Source organism: Colletotrichum navitas, assembly GCF_030913465.1.
Source record: "Colletotrichum navitas strain CBS 125086 chromosome Unknown LY79scaffold_114, whole genome shotgun sequence".
NCBI lineage: Eukaryota > Fungi > Ascomycota > Sordariomycetes > Glomerellales > Glomerellaceae > Colletotrichum > Colletotrichum navitas.
Window position 1 is genome coordinate 89,829 of NW_026850660.1, and position 22,919 is coordinate 112,747.

The 22,919-nt window shown below is 38.2% G+C and overlaps 5 protein-coding genes across 5 annotated transcripts; 3 read left to right on the forward strand and 2 right to left on the reverse strand.

Annotated features, from left to right (window-relative positions):
* Positions 1-1,276: 1,276 nt before the first annotated feature.
* On the reverse strand, positions 1,277-3,536 carry LY79DRAFT_707646 (isoprenoid synthase domain-containing protein; the record flags this gene model as incomplete). Its single annotated transcript, XM_060565056.1, has 3 exons — positions 1,277-3,290; positions 3,342-3,400; positions 3,485-3,536. The coding sequence occupies 3 exons, from the start codon at positions 3,534-3,536 to the stop codon at positions 1,359-1,361; spliced, it is 2,043 nt and encodes a 680-aa protein (XP_060408247.1). The 3' UTR covers positions 1,277-1,358.
* Positions 3,537-4,136: 600 nt separating this feature from the next.
* Positions 4,137-6,651, forward strand: LY79DRAFT_653642 (averantin oxidoreductase; the record flags this gene model as incomplete). The annotated part of the gene is given in 6 exon segments (XM_060562607.1): positions 4,137-4,181; positions 4,784-5,797; positions 5,807-5,854; positions 5,867-5,902; positions 5,985-6,160; positions 6,261-6,651. Coding segments are annotated over 6 exon segments (1,500 nt in total). The 3' UTR covers positions 6,442-6,651.
* A 1,855-nt stretch (positions 6,652-8,506) lies between these two features.
* LY79DRAFT_594539 (major facilitator superfamily domain-containing protein) lies at positions 8,507-9,970 on the forward strand (the record flags this gene model as incomplete). The annotated part of the gene is made up of 2 exons (XM_060561698.1): positions 8,507-9,209; positions 9,240-9,970. 2 exons carry the CDS (start codon positions 8,507-8,509, stop codon positions 9,968-9,970), a joined length of 1,434 nt encoding a protein of 477 aa, XP_060408249.1.
* A 1,521-nt stretch (positions 9,971-11,491) lies between these two features.
* On the forward strand, positions 11,492-13,234 carry LY79DRAFT_678464 (cytochrome P450; the record flags this gene model as incomplete). The annotated part of the gene is made up of 5 exons (XM_060564500.1): positions 11,492-11,569; positions 11,627-12,409; positions 12,480-12,794; positions 12,853-13,019; positions 13,075-13,234. 5 exons carry the CDS (start codon positions 11,492-11,494, stop codon positions 13,232-13,234), a joined length of 1,503 nt encoding a protein of 500 aa, XP_060408250.1.
* Positions 13,235-13,827: 593 nt separating this feature from the next.
* LY79DRAFT_594541 (uncharacterized protein) lies at positions 13,828-15,146 on the reverse strand (the record flags this gene model as incomplete). Its single annotated transcript, XM_060561699.1, has 2 exons — positions 13,828-14,395; positions 15,142-15,146. 2 exons carry the CDS (start codon positions 15,144-15,146, stop codon positions 13,828-13,830), a joined length of 573 nt encoding a protein of 190 aa, XP_060408251.1.
* Between the last annotated feature and the right edge of the window lie 7,773 nt (positions 15,147-22,919).

Below are 22,919 nucleotides of genomic sequence, written 5' to 3' on the forward strand. Positions count from 1 at the left end.
TATTATTCACCCTCAGAGTAAATCAATATACACTTGATCTAAACAAACTAATATATAAGACAAGAACGAAAACCGAGCGAGACTTCAACTTCACATAATATCTGTACATGTAGGGGTCACCTTGGTCATCCAAACCTCGGACGCCGCACGGCTTCTTCGGCATTGAGACCGTTGCTGTCTTAGGCATTGCTAGGCTGACTGGAGAACTATCTGTTTACATAGCGGCTGCCGAGCCTGTTAGTTTGCCACGTCCCGACAGCTTCTCGCCATCGAGGCCCTCTTTCGCCGCGGCGGGGAGTAATTTAAATAGAGTCACGCTAAAGAGTGTCTACAAAACCAACCGAAATAGTCATCAAAAGTCTCCAGACTCTCACAAATGACAGAGGTCCTGTGCTCACGGCACGGCGCAATGGAGGATATCAGCATTTACTGAGGTATAGCAAGCTATGATATACTACTAAGCATTAGGAATAACTGTAGTGCTTCTGGAAGGCTTCTATACTTATCCAGCAGCAAATATGCCCAGTAAATGGAGCTTGACGACATTAACGAGGTGGCAGCAGTGTTGGATAAAGGTCTTGTGGGAGGCCCTGGACGATTCATCTTCGGCACTTTTTGGCACGGACTATGTTACTCACACATCAATCGGGACTATCTGCGAACCTCAAGACCACAAGCTTGTCCAAGCTCCCTAATCCAGAAGATATTGAGATTATAGAGACGTAGGAACTACTCGTCAACATGAATATACCACTAGCCTAGGTGTTTCTAGATCTACATAGAGTAGGAGGATAGTATGGCATAACGTTTAGGTGTAAAGGAGCAATAGCTGTTGAGAGAATTAATGTTCCTCTCTAAATCTTGCCCTTATGCCTGTTAAAGGTCTTTATACTTTAACTTATACTTCTTTAAGAAGGCTTATATAGTCCTCTTCTTTATTCTAGTAACAGCTCCTTCTAATAGTGCATTTAATAGAGGCTCAGTACTATTAGAGACTAGGTATACAGTCAGTAGAGCGGCACCTATCTCTATAAGTTTCACAGCAGAATCTATATCTAGCAAAAGAGCTTCCAAATACCCAGAAGTACAGAAGAACAGAGCTGCTTTAACAGTCTTGAGAAGTATGTGCAGTCGGCAATAGATGACAGGACAAATAAGGGCAGTAATAGCCTTAAGTGAGCTGCCTAGAGAACGTAAAATGTATTAGTAACCTTAAGTAAGCTAGGTGCACTTGTTAATGAGGTAGCAGAGAAAGAGGAGGTAGTTATAAGGCAAGACAACAAGAGAGTAGCTTATAAATATAGCAGAGTAAATATAAAGCGCAGCACCCATCTAGCCAGAGGTCAGGTCGGGGGACTTTAGATCCTCAGACTTTCAAGCAAGAGCCTCAGAATGTCATTTCTGGCTCTAAATTCCCTCTCCAGTCTCCCGATCTGAGCTATCATCTCTTCGTGCCACTCTCTCAGTACCCGCCTCGTCGCCTCCATAGCGCCAGTCTCTTGCAGCAGTCCTAGGATGTATCTTTTCCATTGTATCCCATCATACCTCTCTTTGCCCCCTTGGCGCGTCGCCCTGAACACTCCCTCGACCTTATCTCTCGCCTGGGGATGAAGCGTGTACATGTGGATTAGGATGTAGCTAAACTTTTGCTCATCCAAGTCCTCGGCGAACCCCTTTTTCTCTGCGTACGAAGACTCGCAAGAAGATATATTGAGATAGTCGTCGCGCACTTGGAAGAAGCGGCCGAAGAGCTGTATGAACTTGCTCAGTGTCGTCCCTGGTCTATGGTTTCCCTCAAAGCTAATGGGCTCCAACGCATCATACCGCGGATTCGATGATGTTGCTGTAGTTTGCATCAAAGCGGTCAAGAGTCGCATCATGGCGCCAGTCTTCTGGTCAACCATGCAGAGGTACTGCTCTTCTGTTGGGCAAATTCGATGGTGCGTCCAGTACAAGTCCCAGCTTTGGCCGTGAAACAGCTGCTTCAAGGACGCCAGCAAAACATCCATCAACTCCAGCCCACCACCGCCCTCCTTGACAAAGTCGTGGACGGCCTGGACAGCCTCGAGGTAGAGAAAAGTAGCGGAGTTGACGGCCTGTCCTGTTCCAAAGACAACATGGCTAGCAGGGAACCCACGGCGCAGGTCAGATCCATCCTCAATGTCGTCCAGAATGAGGGAGGAGTCGTGCAGGCAGTCTATGACCTTCTTGATGAGCGACAGGGCGAAAGGAGGCACCGAAAGCCAGAGGTTCAAGCTGTCGATGAGGTGCGCACGGACTTTCTTGCTGGGCAGGGACCTGATGTAGTCGATTGGCTCGGTGACGGGGGATTCAGTAAAACGACTCGTGCGCGGAAGTGATGGATGTGGGTCGGTGACTGGACTCGATGACGACGATGGGGGAGTCAGAAGTGACAAGGGTTTACACGGGTCTGCAGCTGCAACGGCACTACCAGAATTACCAAAGTCGTCACTATCCGGGTCGCTATCCTGCAGCAATATTCTCCCCATGTCAACAAGCTCTCCCACGGTCGGTGCACCCTCTCCCGGGAGTTCCGGGACGTGCTCCCAGTCATTGTGTCGGTAACACTGGGAGCTCCAATAGTCGTTGCCGGCCAATGCTGTATTCAGACTCTCGAGAAACTTGATAAGATGCCGGCCGAGGTTGGGAATCCGTTGGTACAGCTTTGTCTTGGTGTTCACCCATTTCTGTTCCTCTTCGAGGACCATCTTGCGGACCTCGGCGACAGCATCGACCTCCGACCGGGACTTGTTGTTTTGCATGAGAAAATATACAATGTTGAAGACTTTTCCCACTTCTTGACGCTTAGCTTGCTCTCGCTCCCTTGCCCAACTCCAGTAATCGTTGGTCAGGAGCATGCAGCGCTCGACGTGCCGTATGGCCTCACTCAAGATATCATACTCGCCGTCGGTTATTGTGATTCCGAGCGAGAACTCGAGCATGGCATAGTACGCGCCCATGCCCCCGTTGTTGGCTCTGGCCTCAAAATACATGTCGATGTCGTCAATTTTGTCCGTCTTGTACGTTTCCATGACGCGCAACCATTTTCTGCTGTACGCCTCTAGCATGCGCATCGCCCCGGCTCGGTCAACGTTTATGCACTCTAGGACGGCATTGGAAATCAGGTTCTTGATCCGAACCGAGCGCGGGTGGCTATTAGGACGGCTCTCTGTTTCTCCGCTTCGGATCTCCATCGCATCGGCAAAGTCGAGGTGCTCCTGCTGAGCGGCAGAGATGGATATCTCTTCGCAGGCATCTGAACTTGCCGACTATATTTAGCGGTTGCTCTCAGAGTTTTGGGTAGCTAGGGCGGAGCTTACCATCATGAAGACAACCTGCGTCGAGTAGATAGCATAGAAGCCCAAGCCGTTCTGGTCGGCTGCTCATGATCCAATATTAGCCGTTGTGGCTGGTGACAAAGCTAGACCGTGGCTAGATGGAGATAAGAAAGAAGTATGCTTACCATTCAGGCCAGATGAAGCTTGCCCAGTTCCCCACGATGGATGACGAAGCATTGGATTTCTTATGCTGTCCATCTTGCATGGCCCGGCGCCAGTCATCTGCCAAGCACAGCGCACCGCTGTCAGCAAGGTGATTGTATCGATGGATCCGTACTGGAAGAGAAGTGAGTGCACCGGATTGTACAACCTCAGTGCGGTCGACTGGTAAAGAATAGGGGTAGAGGTCGGCCTCGCTTAGTTTGGATAACGCATCCATAGCACAAGATAATTGTTTGAATGCTGGGATCGCCTGTAGTATGATAAAAATTCCTGCTGGGTCAACAGGAGTCAATTGCTCACCGTCTCGCTGGTCTTCTATGTTGCTGGTTGCGAACGGAGAAGGAGCAAGAGATGCATGACAAATACAGAGGGTGTGTGTGAAAGGGCAAACAGTACACTGCTGCATAAGGAGCAAAGAGGCCCTGATATCCGGTTGATAGCCGGAAGAGGCTGAATATCAAGCCAGGAAAAGAGGAGATGCCCGTGTTAGGTATCAAGAGAAGAACAAAAAGCACGGGCCCCAATGAACTGACTACAATGCGGTCGACAAAAATTATTTCACAATGCGAATGCGAGGGAAAACCATCGTGAGAAACAGATCATGAGAAACAGATCATGACGCAGACCAATAACCTACTTAGAAAGTATCGCTTCTTAAAGGTAACAAAGCTAGTTTATAGCTCAACCTAGGAGCTGTGTAAACCTGATTCATGAGCTGCAGAGGGACCAAAGATTAGCAGGGTCAAATAAGTTAATTATTGTATATGTATATTAACTGAGGAGTGCCGCTTAATCAAAAAAGCCTATAAACTGACTTTAGAAAGGCCGCGAATCTTAACTTTGATTTATCTAGCTCGAAGAGATCTTGAAGTCTACATCGTACAGTCTCCGCTTTACAGTAGTTTCATTTGAAGACTCGGTAAACTATGTCAACGTATAGCTTAGACCACTCCGATCGCCCAGTCGATACTCATTCATAACGTCGCAATTAAAATAACAAATATTCTACCATGTCACACCAAAAGCTTTCATTATCTTATGTTCTCACTCAAACTAGGTGACCATTCTCTATGTCTTCTGAGTTCACTTTTTACAAATAAGTCTAGCTATCAGTTAGTAAGTGGTGACTATCACTTCACTAATATCTTACCACATTTCAGATGGAGTTAAGGACTTCAATGTGGTTAGCGGTTGCCAGTCTCGTGAGTATTGTTTCCCTACTTCCAAATATCCATGTCCCTCCTACTCTGACGTCTCACCAGTTCTGCGTTTACCGCGTCTATCGCATCTGTCACAACCTGTATCTTCATCCTCTGTCCAAAGTCCCGGGCCCCAAGCTTTACGCTATCTCCTGGTTCCCCCGTCTCTGGCGGCAGCATATCAGCGGCTGTCATCATCGTGACCTTATCAGGCTCCATGAGACTTACGGCCCCATTGTGCGTGTCGGGCCTGATGAGGTCTCTGCACCCTCGGGCGTCGCCTGGGAGGTTATCGGTGGGACATCCCGCCAGTTTATGCGCGACCCTAACTTTTTCAGTGTCTCGCAGCTCCAAACAAAGGGCAAGTCTTTCATCTCTCTTGACAAAGCGGAGCATCATGCCATCCGCCGCCTGCTGCTCCCCGCCTTCACCAGCAAGACGTTCAAGCAGCACGAAGAGCTTGTCAGAGAATGGATCAACAGGCTCGTGTCCAAGATCCGGGAGCACGAGTCACCCAAGGAGATCAATATTGACCGCTTCTTCACATGGTTCACATTTGATGTAATGGGGGCGCTGTCTTTCGGCACCGACTTTGGCTGCCTGGCTCTCGAACGGGACCATGCGTATCTCCGAGCGGCCGAGCTCGGCGCGCCGGCTCTATCCATCATGCAGATCATCCTACGCTTCCCCGCGACCAGATGGGTCTACGGTTGGGCGCAGAAGCTTCCCTGGATGGTACTGTGGAATAGCTTGCGGACTATGTCAGACGCTGCGGCGAGAAAGTGGATCGAGGAGATTGCGGACGTAGATCGCGAGGATATTATGGCGACGGTTTACAGAGGAATGCAAGACGCCAAGGACCCTATCACGCCCGTGCAGGCACTTGATGTGGCATCCATACTGACGTTATCGGGCGGGGAGGCAACCCCGATCTTGATGACCGCCATGATGTGGAATATCTTAAGGACACCGAGGGTTTTGAGAAGGCTTTGCTTTGAGATCAGAGATTCGGGGCTGATTCGAACGGCGGCGGATATCACAGCCGCGAACACAGACAAGATACTGTATCTAGACGCCGTTATCCAGGAGAGTCTCCGGACAGACACGCCGTTTGCGACAACAATCCCTCGGATAGTACCGCCGGAGGGTTCCTGGATGGATGGGTATTGGCTTCCAGGAGGTGTAAGTCGTATCCAACTGATTTCGATGGATCTCTGACTCTTAACATTTCACTGCCTGTTTACTGACGTGCTGCGGCTTCCAGACAACGTGCGGTGTTCCGCACTACTGCGCAGGACACTGGGAGTTCAATTTCAAGGACCCAAACGACTTTGTGCCGGAACGCTGGCTGCCAGAGGAGCGTGACGCTAAGTACGCCGATGACAAGAGGGCTGCTTTTCGACCTTTTGCCAAAGGCAGTTTAGACTGCATTGGAAAACGGTAAGCCGTCATGATCGTTTGAGGAGCTACGCTGCCTTCCGTACAATTCCAAAACTATGGTGCAAAGTACTTGGTTTCTAACTTGCGCAACTCTTTAAAGCTTTGTCTACCATGAAGTTCGCATGGCCTTCGTTGCCCTGATCTGGCACTTTGACTTTGAAATCGCGCCAAGATCAGTTCAATGGGACAAGGGGCATAGAGCCGAGTTTATCCGGATTATTCGGCAAAAGAGACCGCTATTTATCAAGGCAACTCCAAGACAATTCGATTTCCCTGTCTGATTATTACAAGGGTCGCCCTAGCTGCTCCGGCGGTGTTAGATTGAGCTGTGCTGCACGGGAGGCATAGAGCTTGGGCTCAGTGGGAAGAAAGGGAAGGCTGAAGATGTTAATTGTTTTCAAGGACATGTGACTCTGTATCATCCGTATGAAGAACACCCACCCAACAGTGCCTTAAAAAGGCGTCTGTAAGGGTCATAAATTGAAATCGTCAACAGGCAATCTCGCATAAACTATGAGCAATACGGCGTATGAAGGTCTGGCCCTGAGATGAAGTTGTGAAAGTAAATTAGAACTATATCTATTCTTGTGCTCTTAACCCAGAGCAACATGGTTTGAGTTTTCAAGTACATGCCACGTAAGGTTTCTTATATGTCTCAGATTAACATCGATTTACAATCGCATCCTAAGTTATTCAAAATCATGTTTCATGGCTGTTCAGACAAGCCAATAAGTTAAAAAGAGTGTCTCCCCAAACCTTTTACCCACTTAGGCTCTACGACCATAGCACTCTTTAAAGTACAAAGTAAGAGAAGTCTCTTCGTGAAGGACGTGTACATGCTGTCTCTTTTCTCACCTTTAACTGTAACTGCCTTTACCAAAGTAGTAATACTGTAATGTCTTGGCCAACATCATCTACTGCCCCTAGCAAGGGAAAGCTCACACTGACTGGTGCTAAGGAGACACTCCTCCTTACACTTTTAGCCTGCGCCTACAACGCCAATTTACAGCATCTAATTTTAAACAATCAGTATGCTGTAAAGCTTGTCTCTTAAATAGAGGACAAAAGTTTCAGATATAGGTATGAATTTTAAAAGTAGCATTGTTAGCTTTACTACCTAGTGTACTAGATTTTAGATCTTAAGCTATTATTTCAGGTGTCAGGGTTTAAAGCCAGGAAGTAGGGTAACTAGGGTAGGTTAAGTAAGACAAATAGTATTATAAATCATAGTCTTGGTCTAAGCGCGCCCCTCTAAAATTAACTCTTTATATAACCCTAAGTTACTAGCTGTAACAACTACTGAATCCCCCTCCTCTAGAATCAAGACTATATAAGTGTTACATCCTAACCAGTTGGAGTGCTGGCTAGCGTACTTATATAGTGTAGAACAGGAGATAATAATGCAGGTGTATTACTACTAAAGCTTTTGCTTTATGCTAGAGTCAGTTGCCCTGACTTGCTTGTAACATATGACTTAGGTAATTTCTAACATATAGTTCTTTACTAAGGAGAGCCTTATACTTCACTACTAAGTAGAGCTTTATAGTTCCATTTAAGATCTTAAATACTAATTAAAATCATAGGGTGTAACCCCCCTTTTCCAACTGCAACCCCTCTTTTCTTGGCCCCTCTTTTCTTGGCCCCTCCGTGAGGAGGGGGTAATCAGCTCTGCCAAAGGCTAACTGACACCCCCGGGTATTATGACTCATGAGCATGTCTTTGGTTTAACGTCTGTTGCAACCTTTGATTTGATTAGGTTCTCCTTGCACTCTCAGATAACAATGGTGTGAGATCTGGCCGTAAAGTCCGATTGCCGAGACATTAGGTTATCTATAAGCTATTACCAAATTAGGCGTTTAACAACGCAGCACCTGGGGCATAGGGCTACTCAAGTCGTGGCTTAGTGCCATGGCCGAAAAGTTACTGTTTGTGAAATTGTTCCGTCTGCCACGTAAGATCCGAAACCTTGAAGATTTCAGCTGTTAAATAGGCGGCGTATTCTCCCGTGACACTTTTTGCTGGGAAAATACTGTACGCTGAAACATTTGCTTAACTTCAATAAGCCTAGTAAAATCAGCTTTTGTAACCTTACAGCCTTTTGCGTACTGAGTGCCTCTAATGTGTTATGGCAATAGGCCTGGACGAAATAAGTCAACTTGCATTACCTTCAAGACTTTTCTTTTATTATTTCCAGACTTTCAACATTGGAGACACTTTTTTGGAAGCAGAAACGACGGCGCCGACCCCGCAATTACCTTTCGAAACGAGACAGCTGACGGGAGCACCATCATGGCCAGCACCAGCGAGAGACACTCGCCATCTAAGAAAGAGGGAAACGAACCAGCGATGGCAGCAGAACTGCCCTTTCCGTCTGACAACGTCCACTATTCCATCTACTCACCTGCGGCTAAACGCGCACTCGTTTTCTCCTCCTCCTTCGCAGGGCTGTTGTCTTCACTATCCGGCCACATATACTTCCCAGCCCTGACCTTGATCGCCCGTGACCTCAATGTCAGCGACAGTCTCGTCAACCTTTCCATCAGCACCTATATGATCCTTGAGGGGCTGACCCCGGCTTTCAGCGCCCAAATATCCGATACCTGCGGCCGTCGGCCGGTCTTCATCATGTGCCTGGTCATCTTCCTCGGTGCAAACATCGGTCTGGCCATCCAGAACAGCTACGCGGCTCTTCTTGTTTTGCGCATGGTTCAGTCCGCGGGCAGTTCCGGGGCGCAGAGCCTCGTCAGCCCCATTGTCGCTGATGTCGCGGCGCCGGCCGAGCGCGGCGCGTACGTAGGCTACGCCGCGGGGCTGGCCATGCTTGCCGCGGCCGTTGGGCCCGTCATCGGAGGCTTGATGGTCAGATACGCCGGCTGGCACTCCATCTTTTGGCTCCTCGCAGCCTTGGGCGCCGCGACGTTGCTTCCCATGGCCCTGTTCTTCCCAGAGACATGCAGGAAGATCGTTGGGAACGGAAGCGTGCCACCTCAGTGGTGGAATCAATCTGGGATAGACGTCTTGCTCCAAAGACGCAAGAAGGGCGGAGCTGGTGACGTGGGAAGGGAGCGCGCGGAGCTAGAGATCAAGCCACCCCCGTTGAAGTTTCCGAACCCCCTGAGGCCGGTGCTTCTGCTCCTCAAACCAGAATGCGGGTTTCCTCTTCTCTACTCCTCCATTCTCGCGTGCTCGTACTTTGCCACACTCGCGTTAATCCCCACACAGTTCAGCCATGTTTATTCGTTTAATGAGCTGCAGGTTTCGCTCTGTTACCTCCCCTACGGTATTGGGGCCCTTCTAGCCGCGCTGAGCCGGGGCTACTTCATCGATGCCAACTTCCGCCGGCACGCGGCGGCGCTGGGAATTGCTGTGGATAATAACAAGACGGACCTTATAGACTTCCCTATCGAGCGCGCTCGCATCGAAGTCGCGGCCCCTACAATCGGCCTTGGAACGGCCTGCACCGTCAGCTTTGGCTGGATGCTGCACGCGGGCGCCCATGTGTCCGGGCCCTTGATAATGCTCCTCGCCCTTGGATTCTGCGCGGGGGCAACCCTGAGTTGCATCCAAACGTTGATGCTGGACATCAATCCGGGGCGGGCGGGGACGGTGGTGGCGTCCAACAGCCTATTAAGGTGCGTCCTAGGGGCGGGCGCGACGGCAGGCGTTGTGCCGTTGATAAACGGCGTCGGCATTGGGTGGGCCATGACGGTCTTTGGAGGATTGAATGCTTTATTTATGCCCTTGTTGTGGTATATCATGAGAAAGGGCCCAGACTGGAGGAAACGGTCAAAGGAATCTTTGAGAGCATAATATTATTTATTAGATGACCCAATTCAGTTCATAAGCTCAATAGTATAATTATCTTATTGCTGTATTTCTTTTCCTTGTGACTCTGTTATGCTGGCTTTACCTGAAGATTGTCCTAGTATCCTAATTAAATAGCTCCTGGTGAAGTTTAGTTGGGGCTCAAAAGTCGTCATATTTCAGTGTGAGGTAGTGTAAGAGAATTACTAAACTAGTACTATACTGTATTTTCTTGTTCTAGTAGCGTCACAATGCCCTTATTAGCATAATAGAGCGTTATAGGATTTTACTAGGACTAGACAATCTGCCCCTAGCCCTACATAGTTAGTCCTATACATAGAAACGTATTCCTCCATTTTAGACTATATAATCCTACAAGTAGATAGTTAAGCTATTGTTCTATACTAATTTCTACCTAACAAGTACCTCTACAACAGTTATAAGTCTAGCTTATACTATACACTTAAACTCTTATGTCTAGAGTACCTATAGGCTAGATGTTATAACTTAACTAGTTATAGGTAATACTAGCCCTACTAGTCCCTAAAAGGGCAGGCAGTAGAGCCTTTGCATAAATAGAATAACCAAGGTTATAATATAGACAGCGCTACTGTTATTTTATAATAACTCTAGTTGTCTTATCTATATAAAGGTTGTACTGTCTACGCTTCTAAGCCTAGAGGGGCTGACATTGTCTATAACTTGTTAGGCTGCAACAAACGATTTAAGACAGTATTAATAATACATCTATATCTCAAATAGCCAAAAGAATAATTATTTAACGGTGTATATAAAAAAATAAGCATAATATATATAGTTATCTTAATGAAATTAGTTATTTTAATAGATATATACTTCTGTACCCGGGATCCATCAACACGTTTATTTGAACAACTTATCTCTTTAACAAAATTAGGCATTTGTTAACGTTAGAGTTATGTTCCACCTTGCGGGGCTCTGCGGGGCTAATTGTTTATATTAAGGCTAACAAAAGCCTAGCTGTTAGAAGACAACAAGTCGCCAATAATACATCACAAAGTTACTTTGTAACCTTAATATTTGACGTAATTGATTTAAACTTTCTACACTGACTACTAGCTAATATGACAGTGAATATATCCCTGATGTATGTTGCTTTAGTAGGTGGGAAGTTTATAGCTTAGATTTCGGCAGTTATGCTTCCGGAAAGCTAAGTGCACTTGCATAAATAGACTACTATTTATTACCAGGAGAGGCTTCCAATGTAGAGGTAATATTGCTAAGTAGTATATTTGACTTTCCTTGAAGCTTTTATGCTTCGAAAGCAAGATTACGCACGAGCAAAGGCTTGTAGAGGAGTATATCTAGCTAACCTTACATCTTGTGTCTAGAACAGGATAATTAGCTATTCTTCTCTTGCAAGCTGTCTATCTCAGTTCATTTCATCACCATTGAGTCCTTTTGATATAATAACTAAGGCAGAACAGTATACACATTATTTACAGTTAAAGAAGCAGCTGCTGTCAAAGGCACGCCACCAGGTCAACTATGGTTATCTCATACGATATATCAAATTTCAAGAGTACATTATTAACAGCAGTGCTCACTGTTGTTTTTCTTAGTTTAGTAAGCTTCCAGGATTAAAACCAACTAGTCCAAGAAAGAAACTAACAGAAGCAATAGGGAATTATCCCACTCTCCAGAATTATCTATAACATATACCTCCACCCCCTTTGTAACTATCCTGGTCCCAAGCTTTACGCTGCTACGGGTCTTGCTCACTCAAGAATGGTCCTCAGCGGCAGGGCACATAAGAAACTCGAAGAGCTACATAAGCAATATGGCCCTGTTGTCAGGATCGGCCCAAACATTATAGACTGGGCTGATCCACGCGCTTTCAAGGACTTAATGGGGCACAGTAGGGGAAGCAGTACGGAGAACTACAGGGACCCTATCAAGGCTGGTGGTAAGCCGTATGGTATTATATACGCCAACCGAGAAGACCACGCTCGTATCCGGCGGGTTCTCGCGCATGGCTTCTCTGCCCAGAGCATGGTTAAGCAGCAACCCCTGATCCAGAACCAGATTAACCTATTGATCCAACGTCTTCATGAAAACTGCGAGAATGGAAAGAGGGCTTTGAACATGGTTGCCTGGTATAACTTTGCAACGTTTGATATTATGGGAGACCTGGCCTTTGGTGAGCCGTTTGGCTGCCTAGAAAGATCAGACTATCACCCTTGGGTCTCATCCATCTTTGACAGCCTCCATGCAAGGGTTTACAGAAATGCATTCAAGCAGTTCTGGATTACCAGTCAGCTCACAAAGTGGCTAATTCCAGAAAATTTAAAGCAGAAGGAAAACCTTCATCAACAACTTAGTAAGGATAAGATACAAAGACGCATAGCTTCAAGTGAATCAAGACCGGATTTTATTCAGTCTATGATGATGAGGGAGGGTGCTCTAGTAAGTCCTGGTAACCCTGATAGATGTGAAATATAAAGTGTTTGAACTGACTGATCTGCCATGTTCTTAGGCTATGTCAAAGCTGGAGATCGAAGCAACAGCTGATACCTTGATTATTGGTGGCTCAGAGACTACAGGAACTGTGCTCTCAGGTGCTACTTTCTTCCTAATGACCCATCCCGATGCTATGGCAAGAGTTGCCAAGGAAGTCCGCTCGTCCTTTAGCGCAGAACAAGAAATTGATATTCTTAGTGTGCAAAAGCTACAGTACATGCTAGCAGCCTTGGATGAAACTATGCGGCTTTATCCCGTTTTACCAACAGGAATCAGTCGAATTATTAAGCCTGGAGGAGACTATATATGTGAGAAATTTGTGCCAGAAGGTGTAAGTGTAATGTAATGATGTTTTTGAAATAGCTGACGCTTAACTGTGGTGAAAGCAGACCAGGGTCATGATCTCTCAATGGCCTATGTATCGCGACAAGAAGCGCTTCGTCCAGCCAGACGACTTTATACCTGAGCGATTCCTTGACGATCCGAAATTCAAAGACGAAGACAAAGGTGCTCTTCAACCCTTTGGCTACGGGCCTCGCAACTGCATTGGTCGGAAGTAAGTGCAACATAATTTTGAACTCTTTGGTCTTTACTGACCTGTGGTGACATAGCCTGGCAATAGCTGAAATGAGAGTCATCCTCGCCCGAGTAATCTGGAACTTCGACCTACAGATTGCAGAGGACAGTAGAAATTGGTTGGAACAGGACCTGTATGGCATTTGGAAAAAGGGTCCTTTGAACGTGCGCTTGATACCCAGGAAGGGGACTTAAAAACTGTTTCAAAGGCAGCTTTGGTATCACCCAGATATGCTTCGAGATGCTCTGGTGGGCAGTGCGGCGGATGAAGGTCCAGGCTGGCACGTGATGAGATTGCTGGTGCGCGGGCTTTACTTCCAGGCAATTTGCCAGGACTTTCGCCACCTTCCTTTCTCTTCATCACCCCTGCGTAAAAGGCTACTCCGGCTCCAAGTCCTCAATCTTTCTTTTAAGTCAGTGGATTACCTAACAGGTTAGTAAGGTAGCTGAGATTTTTGAAGCGACTTGCTTAGAGAAATGGAATCTCCTTGATTGGCATAAAACTACCACCAGTTATGTTAATCTCTAGCATGCTGTTGCTGGCTGTTGTGGTCCGCCTCGCGACTATTATAAAAGCTTTGTGACTTTTAATAGCTTTCCAGCTCCCGTCGACCGGGGCAGCCGTAGTAGCAGCAATGGCACCCTAACCCGGGCCTACGGCCATCTTTCCCGTACTGACTATACGTCTACATCAATTTTATTATATATAACGCTTTAAAATACTGTGAATTTATACTACTCTTTTTCTATATATTATAAAATATTACTCTCTGTTATAAATCGCCCGATTATGCATCTTTAGCCCAGATATTTATACCTAACTTTGTTCCCTTATGTAAGGGCAACCCAGCGTGAAGAGAGTTAGGGTGGATAGAGTTGTCGTCTCTCCGGTTTCTCCAGAAGATAGCGTTACCAGGCTTCGGCTTAATAGTGAGTGTCTCTGAGTCACAATCCACATAATCACACCATGTACCATCTTGGTTCGTCCAGTTGATCTTGATCCTGGGAAACATAGTGCCGCACTTGCTCCCGCAGCTCTCGTCTAGTATGGCGAAGATGGTGGTAGCTCTGTCTGTCCTGTTCGAGCTGCGGCTTTCGTTTGGGTGGGTATAGATAGGCTCTGGTGTCGCAATGTCATAGTGGGGAAGGAATTCCCCGCCGGCCACATAGCTAGTCGCCTGGATAGACTCAAAATTGGATGTGGGAAGAAATCCCTGGAATTTGGCTGCTCGCGAGACGACTGACTCGACTATGGAATCATTGTGAGGCAAAACCGCAGTCAAGCTTCTCCGCGTTGATAAATCCACAAGCTGCCCATTAGAGCTTGTAACTGTAGATGGGTAATATCTTCCCTCCCTATAAGGCAAAATGTCAGAGTTGCGCCAGCTAAAGCAACCATATAAAGCACATCTCAGGGATTTGATTTGTTAGTCTTACGCGAGCCTTCGTAGGTGATAGATCTCTCTTTGACTGAGAAAGTTCTCCAGATATATGACCAATGGATCGTAGGAGATTATTATAGGTTGAAGCCCGGGCTGTCGGGAGGAAGGCGTGAGATGGGATATTCTGAGGCAGAGTACGGCAGCCAGGGTGGCAATAAGGCTAGTAGCCACCCAACTGACCCGCACTGTAGGAATAAACGTGCTTCTCCGCCTTGTGTTGCTGTCATGCTTCATAGGCTCCATCATCAGGCAGAAGAGAGAAAAACTCGGCTGTTAGAAAAAGTGAGCCATGGGAATCGTGATTAGAAGCGGGGCGCTGGCACGGTATATAGTTATACAGGGAAATATGTCAAGGGATCCCCAGAGCCCGCAAACAAATACAGTATTTCGGCATGAATCATTAATAGCTCCACTTCATTTAGCGTTTTAACAGACAGCGGTTATGTATACAGTGCACAACATAAACTATCTTTAAACTCTGAGCGAATGAAACGCCCGGTTACTTTCAAGAAATACACCGTACATAGGCCCCTAAGAAGTCAGAGTTGAAAGCATACACAAAATATATTGTCACGATGAAAACTTTGCGTACGTTTAGCCACACTATCAAGAGGAGTGGGTCGTTTCACATACCATGCAAGCTCAAGCTTTGCTATTGACGACATGATGCCTTGAGTAGTTCTCTCAAGTTCCTCGCAATTTACACTGCGATGTGTACTGTATAGATTGACTCGCGGCCTCAATACACAGTTCGCTTTAATTATTTACTAACGCGTTTAGTGCGATGAGATGTCTATATAAAACGACAAAGCTGCCCACGTTAACCATTTTCCTAGCAAAAACAACAGTATTACTCCTACAAACAGTCGAAAAGATTATTTATATTTCATAAATCACAATGCGATTTCAAACTGTTCTAGTTTCAATGTTTGTGGCCGTCGTTCTTGCCGTGCCGGCCCAAGAGGTAATGACTACTCCAAGGGAAACTTTATTCAAAGAGACATGGTGATGAACAGTGCTCATATAGGAGAGTCCTCCATTTCCCGAACCTGTCTCGAGACCTATGGGACCAGGTCCGTCATGTATAGGCCCACATTGTTAAAATACTGTTGTAGTAAGTAATTACAAGATGATATATATCGCATCTCCTACTAATAAACTTAAGGTATCTTGGATCTGCAAATGTATCTAGAAAACCATATCTTAATAAAAGATTTGGGGTGATTTGTTTTTATTAATACATTGTGATGACAAAAGCGGATCTGTAATTGCTACTGCGTAATTACGGCTTATATCACGACACCCTCCTAGGTTTACAACATATCTGTCAGAAGGCTGGTAATATAGAACACTCTTCTTAATACCTTCTTCTAATTGGGTACATCTTGCTAAAGTATAGGTGGTGTTTTTAACTGCCCTAAACAGTGCTTGAACCTGGGCCCTCAGGATTATAGGGGTCTCTGATATAACGTATATGTTGCAATGTTGACTATCGCGGATAAATATCGGAGTTATTAGGTTAACCCTGATGACTTATTACCAGCAAATCCTTAGATATTTAGCTATAGATTCTCTAAGGATTTATAGGCAATAAGTTAGTTATTTAACTAACTAACCTATAATAATTATCCTTTTTTTCTTTATATATAATAGAGAACTATAGTTACCTCTATTATTTATTAACTACTACTAATATATATAGTTAACTATATTAACTTATTCTTTAGTATTACTAATACTAATTAGTAGTTAACTTTATTATTAACTATATAGGTTAACTTTATTATCTAAACTATAGATTAGTAAGGTCTATAAGAAAAAGTAATTATTACTAGTTAATTATTTATATACCTAAAGTAAGTAAGTACTAAAAAATACCTTTATAAATACCTTTACTATAATAGTTTATACTAATTACTTATTATAATAGGTTAATTAATAGATCTATAACTAGTCCCTTTAACTAGTAAAAACCTTATTAATTTATGTCTATTATATAAGCTTTATTACCTTTAGAGAAGTACTTTTAACTATAAAAAACCTTTTACTTTATATACCTATAGCTAACTAGTAATTATTTACTATATCTTATTTATTATAAGCTCTTTAGCTTACTAACTTCTTTTTCTATATATATACTTCTTTTACTAACTAATAGTATTAATAAGTTACTAATATAATAGCCTATTATTTCTTCTTCTTTTACTAACTAATAGTATTAATAAGTAGCTAATATAATAGCCTATTATTTTTCTCTAAGTTATTTACTTATAAAAGTGTTTTTTTTTTTAACTATTTATACTACTAGTAGTAATCCCTCTAATAAATATATATACCTTCTAGTCTATTAGAAGAAACACTTATATTTAAGAGGTTATTAGGCTAATAAAGGGTAATAGTAAATAACACTATACCTATAAGTAGAAGACCTAAGCTAAGATAAGTAAATATAATAAGCTTATAAGTAAGTAAGGCTTATAGATTACTATACCTTTACTTATAAAGTAATAAGAAGAAGTTTATAGTAAGTATAATATACTACTTAATATAAGGCAGTAAGTAGTAGTAATTAATAATATATTTACTATACTTATTAACCTTATATAGTATATTTTCTTATAGTAATAAGGAAAAGACTATATTAAGAAGTTATTAACTAACCTTATAAGTAAGTAAAAAGCTTTTATACTTAACACTATTATTATATTTTATATTAGTAGTTATAAGTATTATAACTATATTAGTAGTAAATTACTTTACTATACTTATAAGGATTTTAGTAAATAGTCTATAAATAACTTTAAGATAATTAACTAGAAGGTCTTAATAAGCCTATATAACTTCTTTATTAATTATAGTATATAGGTTAACTATAGTAAATACCTATTAATTACCTAATATATATTTAATACTCTTTAATAAGAGAAAGGTACCTACTAGACTAATAAGATTATTACTATTATTAAAAGATTATTATATAACTTTAAACTATACCTTAAAGACCTTAACTTTATTAAGAATATCTAAGGTTATAATATAATTCTATATAGTAAAAAACTAACTAAAGTGTACTTATTACTAGTAATTACTTATTAAACCTTTTATAATAACCTAACCTTTACCTTACTACTATCTTTATTAATACTAAAACCCTATATAATAGCTAAAATTAATAGCTTATATATAATAACTACTATACTACTATAAGAGCTTTTATTAACTATAGTAATATTAATAGTAATATTAAGGCTAACGCTAAAGTAAGTAAGTAACCTTATAAAGATATACTTTAATAACTAGGCTATAAAATATACTAGTAGCTAGTATAAAACTATTAACTTAAAATTACTATTATTTTATAATCTTTATGTCTAGGTAAATATAATATAAGACTACTATAGTATAGTAATTTAAGTAATACTCTAAGGTAAACTATAAAAGTATTATACTTTTACTTTTTACTAATAAGTAGATAATTTTAATACTCTAATAGTAAAGCTTAAAAAATAATTTAAAAGTAATAAAGTATACTTAGCCTATATTACTAAGCTTTATTATATATTATTTAACTTAATTACTTATAAAAACTATAGTAAGAATAAGCTTAAGATCCTTAAGTTACTTATTAAAAGGGTTATTAAGCTAATTAAGGTAACTACTTATAATAGTCTACCTAAGGATAAGGATTATTATAAGTGCCTTATTATTTATTACTATAGTATACCTAAGTATACTATAGCCTTTCTTAACTTACTAGCTATATTCTATAGCCTCTATATATAACTATATAATAAAGTAGTAAATACTTTACTTTACTATAAGCTACTTATATAATACCTTATAAATAAATCTACTATAGAGGATAAGTAATTTTAAGTTAACTATAAGTATAATAATAGCTATAATACTTATATTAATTTATAGTAAATATAAGGTTCTTTATAAAGTAACTACTATAGTAAAACCTAGTATAGTAATAAATTAATTAAGAAGTACTTTATTTATAGTAAGCCTAGTTATTAGTTAACTAAATATACTAAAGAAGAGTAGTAATCCTTATTTAACTAGTATAAAAGCACTTACTTTATATAAGCTTTACTAGCTACCTTTAACTACTTTCTTCTTAACTATAAAGGTTATAATATAAGTTACCTTTAAGAAGTAAGTAATAGTAATAAATAACCTATTAGTAATAATAATAACTATATAAATATAGTGTTTTTTATATTTACTATCTTTTTTATATAACTATTAATTAATAGTCTAACTATATTCTCTAAGTTATATAACTAGGTAACTACTTATATACTTACTTATAAGAACCTACTAAAAAAGCTATTACTTAGTAAAACTATAAAAACTAATAAAATATTTATACTTAATAAGTATTACTTAGTAGTAACTTTTTATAGTATTATACCTAATACTAGTATAGCTAAGAGATTAACTACTAACTATAAGTAATACTTTACCTTCTAGTACTACTTAGGTAAAAAGATAGCTATAAATACTACCTAAGTAAGTAAAGTAAGTATTTACTTTAGTAGTAGTAATTACTTTAAATCCCTAGAGGTAATTAATATACTTATACTACTTAGTAACCTTATTTTTTATATAATAACTACTAATACTTTATTTCTTTTTTACTTTAAAAATATAAACTATTATAGTATAAAATTTAATAACCTTACTAACTAGCTAATCTAAGGTAATAATATTATACTTATTATTTACTAATTTAGCTACCTATAAATACTTTTATAACTACTAGAGAAAAGTATTACTAGGTAATACCTAATAGATAGTAAATTATACTAAATCTACTAGTAATTTAGCTACTTATTTATTTAATAACTTAATAAGTTACTTAAATATACTAAAGAAAATACCTCCCTTTTATTAATTAAAACTATTAATAAGTACTACTACTACTACTAACTATACTCTAAAGCACCTAGTTACTTTAAGTTTATACTATATAATAATAATAAGTTTTACTATAAGATCTTTATTAATATAATATATCTTAATAGTAATAAACTAGTACTTTATATAGTTAATATAGTAATAGTATTTAATATAGTAAGATTTTTATAATTTATTACTATAAAGTATATATAAGAGGCACTATAGATATACTAGATTAATATATATCTTAGTCTACTTAATTAAATAATAACTAATATTAGCCTAAATTTTTACTTTAGTAAGTTTAAATATACTACCTATAGGCTATTTATTAAAGTAAAAGAAGTACTTATTAAAGCCTATTATAGTATTAGTAAAATTAAGTACTATTATATACCCCTTTACTATACTTTTAAGATTATTTATAAAAAAACTAGTACTAAACCTAAAGTTACTTTTTAACTTATTATTAAAATAATTAATAATACTACTAGCCTAAATAGCCTTATCTTAACTCTCTTTGTCTTTAGTATATACCTCTAAATAACTAATAAGTTACTATCTACTATAACTACTATATAGTATACTAAAGTAATTAAGAAAGTAATAGCTATAGTATACTAAATCTATATAAAGTAATAGCTTTATAAAGCGCTAGCTATATATAATAGCCTAGATTTAACTAATACTATTACTTTACCCCTTTAATCCTTTGTCTATATATAGTATAAGAAATATAGCTAGTAAGGCCTATTTTACTTTATTACTAATAATAGTACTACTTATACTATTAATTTACTTTATAGCCTATATAACTTTAGGATTACTATAGTAAAACCTTACTATATAGAGAAAGGTTAACTAGACCTTTTTACACTAAATAAACTTACTAGTTATTTTATATAAGTAAAAAATAATTCTATATATACTATATAAGTATAAGAAGACCTTATAGAGATACCTAATACTAAAGAAGAAGTATATAATACTATTATTATTAATAATAAACTACTATAATAATACTATAGTTACTTATAAAAGAACCTAATACTTATATTCTTTATAAAGATATACTTTACTATAACTATAGTATTCTTAACTATAAAAGAGAAAGTAGACTATATACTTACTATTAAGCTATATAAGAAAAAGATTATTACTATACCTAGTAAACCCTTTAAAGAATTTAATAAAGTAAAAGTAAAAGCCCTTATTAACTATAGTGTATTTTATATTATTACTTATAATAAGAAATTCTATAGTAACACCTATATATTTAAATTATATATAGTCTATAAAGTAGAAAGTAAAAATAAATAGCCTTATAAGAAATTATAGCTTATTATCTAAGGCTATATAAATAATAGTAAAAAAATAATTCTTATATAGTTACTTACTATCTAGTAAATAACTTAGTAATTAATTCTTACTTTTACCTCTTTACTACTTTAATATAGATTTCTCTTTTAGTTATATAATATTACTTAAGTATATACCTAATTAGTAATACTACTAAATTATATTATTTTTATTTACTTACTTATATAAATTTACTATCTTTACTTAGTAAATATAATAATAATAGTAACTAAGCTATTATATAGTATTATAGAGGTAAAAACCTACTAGTAAATAACTTATAAGTACTATTATAAAGAAAATCTCTAGATAAATTTATTAACCTTTAACCTTTACTTATTAATATTATTACCTAATAATAGTAACTTTAGATTAATTAGTATATAAATAAATAATATAATTAGCCTTATAAATAGTAAATTCTCTACTTATAAAAAGAAGAAGCCTAAGAAGGCTACTTTTATAGTAAAACCTAAGTAGTTACTTATAGCTAATTACTTTATTACTTTAATAGTAGTATATTATCTATTATTACTAATAATAAGTTTACTCTTTATTAGAAAGGCTAAGGTAAAAAGCTTTAGCTTATTAATAAGAAATTACTTACTACCTAGTAAGATTATATCTAGTAATATACCTATAGTATATATATTACTTTTATTTATTAACCTAAAGCTTACTTTAACTATTTAGTTACTACTTAACACTAATTACCTATAGTAAAGAAGATTAAAGCTTTAAACTACTAAATTAAATAATAAGTTAATAACTTTAACTATAGCCTATAATTCTTACTAATTAACCTTATAACTACTAAGCTTTTTATATTTATTAATAACTTATTTATAAATAACTATAACTTTACCTCTTAACTTAGCTTTATTATAGTTTTTACTAATAAATAAATTATTAAGTAACCTACTACTAATAATAAAAGCTTTAAATTAACTAGTAATATTATTTACTTTAGCTTAAGAAAGTATAAAAGAGTTATATATAGTGTACTTACCTCTAAGGTCTATAAATAGTTACTAGTACTAATATTACTTATATAATTAGTACTACTCTTATAATAATTACTAACTACCTTAAACTACTATAAATACCTATAATACTCTATACTAACTTATACTTACTTTATAAGTACCTTATAAAGCTTAGTACTATAAAGGAGAAGTAACTTATAATAAATATTATAGCTCTTTACTAGTTATATAAACACTATAAGATTTTTAAGATATAATAGATTTATAGTAGTAATAACCTAGTAAATAAATTTATAAAGTTATTACTAAATAATATATTAAAGAAGCTAGTTAGTAATAAGTAGTTAAAGATATAGATAAATAAATAGGTTTTTATATATAATAGACTATATAAGTAAAAAGTATTAAATACTTTTTAGCTTCTTATTTTTATTATATTTTCTAGCTATTCTTTTAGATATAAATAATAAAGGATTTCTAGTAATATAGAAAGTTACTAGTGTTATAATATTAACTATTATAGATAAATATTAGAGTTATTAGGTTAACCCTAATAACTTATTACTAGTAAATCCTTAGATATTTAGCTATAGATTCTCTAAGGATTTATAAGTAATAAGTTAGTTATTTAACTAACTAACCTATAATAATTATTCTTCTTTTCTTTATATATAATAGAGAACTATAGTTACCTTTGTTATTTATTAATTACTACTAATATATATAGTTAACTATATTAACTTATCCTTTAGTATTATTAATAGTATATATATACTATTATAGTATATAGAGGTCTAGGGTAAAGTAGGCTTATACCTATAATAATAAAAGCAGATCTATAATTACTACTATGTAATTATAGCTTATATTATAATATATATATAGTTATATATTAATTTAAAAAATATCCTAATAGGTTATAAAAGAAAAAGAAAAAGTTTATTAGTATTTTATTAATATAATCTAGTTCTCTTATATAGCTTTTTTACTTAATTAGAATAACTTTTTCTTCTTATATATCTTTTTATCTTTAATCTACCTAAAATTAACCTCTTAATTACTTTACCTTATTCTAGTATATTAATAGTATATTCTTTACTTTTTACTATATATTAGAGACGTTACTATACTAAGTAAAGAAGTCTATAAATAGTATAGTTAGATGTTAATTATAACTATTTTCTA